General features: G+C 44.5%; 2 protein-coding genes across 6 annotated transcripts in view; one reads left to right on the top strand and one right to left on the bottom strand.

The window, feature by feature from the left end:
* The window catches only part of sgtb (small glutamine rich tetratricopeptide repeat co-chaperone beta), a 10,898-nt gene extending 9,955 nt beyond the window's left edge, over positions 1–943 (top strand). For all 4 annotated transcript variants that reach the window (XM_017488679.3, XM_017488681.3, XM_017488682.3 and 1 more), the window contains one exon: positions 1–943. This exon is cut by the window's left edge and continues 1,789 nt beyond it. The gene's annotated coding sequence lies outside the window, so the exon portion shown is untranslated.
* Positions 944–1,601: 658 nt separating this feature from the next.
* The window catches only part of trappc13 (trafficking protein particle complex subunit 13), an 11,757-nt gene continuing 5,858 nt past the window's right edge, over positions 1,602–7,500 (bottom strand). The window contains 7 exon segments of one of the 2 annotated variants that reach the window (NM_001200468.1): positions 1,605–1,880; positions 2,618–2,765; positions 2,861–2,961; positions 3,383–3,581; positions 3,892–4,025; positions 5,455–5,472; positions 7,043–7,087. In NM_001200468.1, the coding sequence (NP_001187397.1) occupies positions 1,773–1,880; positions 2,618–2,765; positions 2,861–2,961; positions 3,383–3,581; positions 3,892–4,025; positions 5,455–5,472; positions 7,043–7,087 (753 nt within the window). In that variant the 3' untranslated portion in view covers positions 1,605–1,772. 2 annotated transcript variants of the gene reach the window in all.

Raw genomic sequence — 7,500 nt, 5'->3', positions numbered from 1 at the left:
AATCTGAGATTTTCCCATCGGAATCTTCTTTCCCTCTTTTATTCTCCCTCTTTTATTCTCTGTCATTCGTTAATCCCCTTTTCTGCTTTTCTCCTTTATTCTCTCTCTCTTTTATTCTGTCTTTCTGACATTGGTTATCCCCTTTTCTTCTTTATTCTGTCTCTCTTTTCCTACACTTTAATTCCTGTCGTTCTGTCGTTCCCCCCGTATTTATCCCTCGTTCTATTTCACTCATTCTTCTCTCTTTATTTTTCTTGCTCATTCGTCCTCACCTTCACTCCTCCACTTTCCCCCTCTCCCTCATTCCATTGCTTTTCTCCCCTCTTTCTCTCACATTATTTTCCTTTTTTCTCCCCTTCTAACATTATCTCTCCCTCTGCCTTTACTTTACTTTACTTTATTTTTCTTCTATTTTTTTTTGTTTCTCAGACTTTCATTCGTTTTTAGTCAGTGTCACTTTCTCCCCCTCTTTTCCCTCCCCCTCTTTTCCCTCCCCCTCTTTTCCCTCCCCCTCTTTTCCCTCCCCCTCTTTTCCCTCCCCCTCTTTTCCCTCCCCCTCTTTTCCCTCCCCCTCTTTTCCCTCCTCTGCGAGAGCACTCGGGACTTCTCGCTCAGCGTTCAGTTCAGCAGGAGCGGTGTTTTGTCACGGTGTTGATGTTTTTCTGCACTTTATGTTCATTTTAAGAACAGGATGTTTAGAGGACTCTGTGTACATGATGTTAGGTTCACGGTCATTTCAGCAGCGATGACACGAGGTCTGATCTCGGTCTGATCTATTCTGCATGCTCTATAACCACCGAGTGTGTGATTTCCTCTTTAACACACATGCGTGTAAACACAGAGGTGAATAAACGTGACGTGAAAGCACTGTTGAATTTATCGTGCGTGTTTCTTCAGCAGAACCGAACGACTGAAGGAGTGATTAAATATGAATTATTCATCATTAATCCTGCGGTTTGGTTATTTATTTATTTATTTATTTATTTATAGAAGCTCATTTTGCTTGTGGAAGTTTTACGTGTTTGCACTTTAACGCAGAAATGTGCTGCTGATCGCTCGGAATGCTTTAAATGAATAACCGTCGTGTAATTTTGCAATAATATACTGTATTAGAGGTGCGGTGTTTAATGTCTAAAATTATTTCTAGACCTGGAACAAAAGCAGAATTTCAAGATACTTCACAAACACTCTGATTTACAGCACCACCGTGCAGTGCATTTCAGACTCCTGTTTAGATTTTTCCCCAGCTCTGAAATGGATGAAGCCCCTCCCACTTCTCATTGTGGCATACAGAGTTTTAACACAGGGGGCGGGGCTAGTGGGAACGGGTCTCGTCTATGTTTTGTACAACTGCAGTTCACCTTACAGGCAGCAGAGGGCTGTAAACATTACAGACGGCTGCTTTAAACGCTAGCAAGGTTTGTTCTGAGGAAAACGGTATCATGTGTGAATGTTTTGATAATAATTAAATTAAAAGAATTAAAAAACCCATGCCTCATCTCTCTCGGAGAACGTGCCATGCCGTGCCAGAGAACTTTTGATGCGACTCGATTGGGCGAGGTTGTGTCACTAAATATCAGTTATTTCTCCATACAGAAGTCTGCTGTTTGCTCTCAGTTCGCTCCTTTATTAACATTCACACACACTTAAAATCACAATAAGGCTTTAAAAGCACACGCTTTAAAAGAAGAGGGTCGGCTGATAGTGTAAAAAGTGGCGATGCAGTTGGTCCGTGGAAGTGCAGGTTACCGGTACAGGAAGTGGGAGGAGCCTCAGGTCTCAGGGCTCAAGTAAGGACACACCACACACACCTGTGCAATGTCATCATACTCGTACGTCCGTTTCAGGAAGGTGTCCGTGAGCCTCAGGCCTGATATACTCTGAAACAGGAAATAAACAAAAATGCATAAATCATTTAACATGACGCGTCGAATAGATCAAAAGCAGTCACATGATCACGCTTATTAAACATAAAACGTGCTGCAGTACATTCAATATCGTACACGGTGTAAAACACTGCTGGGACACTGTTCAACTTAATTATCTAGCTAACGGTTTAGTGAGGTGTTAAATAAGTAATAAACACTGTGTGTGTGTGTGTGTGTGTGTGTGTGTGTGTGTGTGTGTGTTACAGTAAAATAGTTGATTAGTTGAAGTTGATTATTTTCCTATAACAGCATGTTCCCCTGGGTTTTATTCCTCTTACACCACAGCAGCTTACCAAAAATTATATTTTTATTTATTAAAGACTGACACGTCACTATTTATCCATTTATCATTACATTTAAAAAGAAAAAACAGAATAACAAAAACCGCAGAGTGTGTGAGTGAGAGACAGTAGAGGAGTGTAAACTGTGATGAAGATTTTTGGGAAACGTAAAGTTCCAGCTTCACCTCTGACTGTTACACGGCGCTGACACTGGAGACTCCTTCCACACACGCTACATAAACACGTTTCTCCTTACAGAAGTTATATGAAAGTCCCTGTGGACGAGCCGTTACTATAGAAACGATAACGTATCAGAGCGAGAGCACTGATATAAACCTGCGCTGCTGTCAGAGCCGCTGTTGCAGAGAACTAATCCCCTTCTGACGGCTCGGTGTGTTACCACGTTACCTGTAGTCCCTGTACAGAGGAGAGGAGCTGCAGGGGGATGGACAGAGATGCACTCGGACCCAGTTTTCCCAGCTGCCTGCCTGAAACTCCACACCAGTGCACTGACCGAGTGTTACACATCTCCAGGAGCAGGTCCATGGTGCGCTCACTGAGACCACACACACACACACACACACACGACTTTTATATTTAGAAGAAGTTTACATGGCGTGTGTTTTACAGAGAGAACTCCAGTGTTTGCACCTGCAGTTTGTGATTTTACAGGTGATGTCAAACGGCTCCTCGATGTTCACCGTGTCTGGAACGAGCTCCAGCGAGAGCCGAACATCTCCGTAACCCGGAGCCTGGGGTGAGGACCGAGTGAAAACAGATCATTTCTGTATTTGTTTACACCACTGGAAAACTTTAAACAGGAAGTAAGCTGTGAAGACCAAGCCATCATGTTTAATGCTGCACGCTGCGAGTGAATCACTTTCTCTCTCACTCACTCACACTCACACTCACACACACACACACACACACACACACACACACACACACACACACACACACACACACACACACACACCCCATCGCACCGGATAACTGCTGTACCGTACCGAGCGGTCCACAGTGGACCAGGTTTCTGGACCACACCCGGGTCCTAAAAGCAGCTTTCACACATGGCCGAGGACAGTGAACTCTCAGGCTGCAGCAGCATCATGAACATGCTTCAGCCCGGAGCGTTAAGGCCACAGTTACAGCAGCGTTGTGTTTGGACTGTACCATTCTCTGCAGCTGGCTGGTCTGTAATCGTCCTTTCTCCCCCAGGTTGGTTTTCCACACGATGTCCAGTTTGCCGATCACAGTGACCCCCTTAATGACCCCCGCCTTCTCTGCAAACTCCGGCTTGGGTTTCAGACAGTACAGGTACTGCCGCGTGTCCATGGGCTGCAGGTACGACATCTTCCCAAACGTCGACTCGCTACAGAGAACAACAAAAACAATCCTTATTAGGGAGGTCATAAAGTGTGTTTCAAAATAAAGATTTTTCAGGCAAAAATTGTGTTTAAATTTTGTAACCCGTTCGATCAGAACGCTGCACTCTCTATTCACGCGCTACACTGTATCCACGTGTAACGCTCTGCATTAACTACAAGCCTCGATGTTTTGGTTAAAGGAGGTGAATGTATGCAAGTTCCTTCACAGCTACACCCGGAACACTGTGTATGCTCTATATGAAACACTGTGTGTGTGATAAGTGTCGTGTGTTGTGTATGCTGTGAGGAGTTTACCGCTCCTCTCCTGAGCACACGGTGTTCAGTTCGGTGACGTTGTACATCATGGAAGGCTCCAGAGACACTTTTTCCATGAACATGGGCGAGGTGGTGATGTTCTGGATCTGAGCCTCCAGGAAAACCTCGTCAGTCTGCAGGGTTCAGAACCGGTCTTAGGAGCGAGTACAGTGACCGTAATCACAGCTGGTTTATTCGGGCCGTGTCGGAGTCTGAGAGTCGGGTTCGAGCCTCGAGAGCGCCGTGTTCTCACGTGTGATATCAAACACAGTGTGAGATGAACACACTGCAGAGCATTATTATACCAAGGGCAGAGGGCACACTCGCAGTCTCCGTGTGAAATGAAAGGCGCGGATGAAAACGAAACGCGGAAATAAATTCTCCATTTCTGAGTTTTAAGGACATTAAGATGAAGCTCCAGCCCGAATAAAGCAGCTGTTTACATCAGAACATCAGGAGAAACCGCTCTGAACACAGATCAGCAGCTCAGGTTAGTTCATGCCTGCGATTTAAAGTCTGGAGACGAACTGGGGGAAAAATCAGACATTTAAAAAGGACCGTTATTATTTCAGAATAAAGCACAACGTCCATGCCAAGCTTAAAGCTTAATCAACTAATAAATCCATTGAATTCCCACATTCCCTCAGAAACATACAATTTCATCTGAAACATGAAGCTGAGAACATGTGTGTGTGTGGAAATGTAATAACACAGAGCTGTGTTCAGAGCTGCGGTGAGGATTTAACACTGAAATCACACGCCAGCACTCAAACCCAGACCCAACTACTGACTTACATCCAGCGCCACTGACAACACGCCATGCTGACATCACTGAAAATGATGAATGAAGCTTTCTTGGACTGAATTTGAATTAAAAGTGTGATATAATCACCCACACAACCCCCGCCCCCCTCCACCCCCTGCCCCCCAACATGATTTTTAGTGTCTCATGGCTTCATTATTTGCTTTTGGGATTAACGGCGAGTGTTTGTGTCTATCGGCGTGGTGTAGACACCACTGGAGATCTCGGACGCTTCTACTCGGCCTCGGAGGCGTGAGCTACACGCAGGTGACTCCGGTCGTCTGAACCTGGAGCTCAGAAAATCCTCTGCAGCGGCTGCGTAACTCGACTCTGAACACCGGGAACTTTCCCCGCGTGAACACCGCGTGACTACATCAGCTCTGAATACGACTCTGTGTGCAGACGTTCTCTTTGAAATGAGAAATAACAGGAAGCAGTGTGAGAGATGTGGTTATTATTTCCTGTGTCACAGTCAGAGCTGATTTGCACTCAAACGCTTGAAAGAGAGTCAGCACAAGGGCAACAGCAGTCAGAGGAATTAAAATAATACAATAAAAAAAAGGGAAAACAACAAAAATGGCATTTCAGCTCTTTATTTTCAGTCTCTTTGACTTTCCTGTTGCTTTCTTCATCATCTTTTATTCTGAAATGTGCTTTTTATTGTTTTCCCCTGGTTTGTTTTATTGTCCCGACAGAGGAAAATAAAGGACAGGGGAAAAAAAGCAGAAATAAAGTTTACAATGAGAAGGGAAAGGAATTACCACAGAACTGAGGTCACTCTAATGGAGAAAATAAAACACAAAAAATGATTAGAAATGTGAAGATTACGTGCGTTAAAGAAAATGTAAATGTTCTATAAGCATGGTACAAAAAGACTGCTTCTGATGAACAGCGCTAGCATGCTAATAATAATAATAATAATAATAATAATAATAATAATAATAATAATAATAATAATAATACACTACAAAGCAAAAAAGAGAAAAATGGATATTCTATAAACTGTGGATTAAGTGCTGTAAAGAAGAGAAAACGTATGGAATGTGTAGCATGGGAAGCCCTAATAAACATTTAATAAACATTTAATAAACATTTAATAAACATTTAATAAACACGGCTGTGTGGCGACCTTTCACAATTATTACAGTTATCACCGTATTCCAACCACTTCAGCGGATTCCATCGCATTCTCCCGTGTGGCTCTCTCGTGAATCTATCCGATCAGTCCGATCTGTAATCACTTTCTCCTCCTCTGGTCTTTGATCTGTTTGTAATATTTTACTGCGTGTATAATGTATTTCTTAAGGTTTCTTAAAAGGGTTCTAGTCTGAAACTCTAATCCTAAACTCCCACGAGAACCCGCGATGCTGTGACAGGTGCGTGTTCATCTTCTACACGTGTACGCGACAGAGAAACGTATACGCCGCGTCTCAATTCGCTGATTCATTAGAACGGTATGTACCATTTGTGTGACGTAAAAGTACGCACTTTTGCGTGTGTAGTAGAAGAGTACTGCGGGCACTGGGACACGCGGCCACGGCAGGTTACGGAAGAGAACGCTGTTGCCTAGATACGCACGCCGGCACCGTAAACACACTCCTCGTCGCGTTGCAGCTTTTTACTTTTATTTTTTTAACGTGACAATAAAAAACTTTGCTCAGTGCCGAACGTTTAAGTTCTTACACTTCAACACTGAAAAGGCGTCACACCGATGTTCCGCTCGTCCTCCGTGTTTCAGTCCGTCACAAAGCTCCTCCTCACACGAGGACTCGTGGGTAACATTACCCGAAAATCTACCGGGAATAGAGGACCATCCGGGTACCTTTGGGGAACTCGTTTCAACATACGACCTCCTGGGACACACGAATCCTGATCTCAGACACGATTTGGGACAGATAGGAGGCGAATCGGGACGCGGCGATCGTCTCGGCATGATTTCATCTCCTCCTGTTATATCTGCGCTCTCCTCGTGCGTTTACAGACGTTAGGAAGAGAAATAAAGCTGAGAAGGAAGTAGCAGAGATCGCTGGTGTGTTTGGCCACGCCCACAACAGGTAAACTCCACACGACACGTGAACGCGGGAATACTAAACTCGGTCCGAACAATCCCAGATTAGATTGGATCTCGTCTATGGTTAAAGCCTTTTTAAACGTTATTTTGGTTTCTTTTCCGTTTAAAATCTCCTCCGAGTCTCGACGTGAGGCGTCTCTGCACTCAGTGTGCGTTAGTGCGTAGCTGTTAACGCGTGCTTTATTACGGTTATTACACTACACACGTTTACGCACTCAGAGGACCGGGCTGGGATGTGAAAATAAAACGGATCAACAGGTGAATAAACAGAACCTCACCTCTGCATTGTAGAACTTGGTCTTCACATCCAGAGGCTTGAGAACCTGATGCAAAAGAGAGTTCAGACTGAAGGACGAGTAAACGTCGGGTTCTGCTGCTGCGCAATCCATAGAACTCTCACAACTGCACACACTCCGCACACACTCCGCACACACTCCGCACACACTCCGCACACACTCCGCACACACTCCGCACACACTCCGCACACCACAGAGATTTAACAGTAATAACGGTCTGATTGTGTCTGATCCGACCCGGTTCTGACCCGGTTCTGTGTTAGCGGTACAGTGACTCCGTGAGGAGGTTCTCCGGCTCTGATGTGGAACTCTGATGTTAACTGCGTCTCTCTGATAACACGAACGTGCCACATTGTTTAAAGCTCCCACCTCTTAACCCTCTCATGCACAAATGATTTAAAAACAAAACCAGATTCTGTTTTTATTCCAGATATTTTCCA

This window comes from Ictalurus punctatus, chromosome 16 (assembly GCF_001660625.3).
Source record: "Ictalurus punctatus breed USDA103 chromosome 16, Coco_2.0, whole genome shotgun sequence".
Classification (NCBI taxonomy): domain Eukaryota; kingdom Metazoa; phylum Chordata; class Actinopteri; order Siluriformes; family Ictaluridae; genus Ictalurus; species Ictalurus punctatus.
This window is presented reverse-complemented; position numbering and strand designations above follow the sequence as displayed.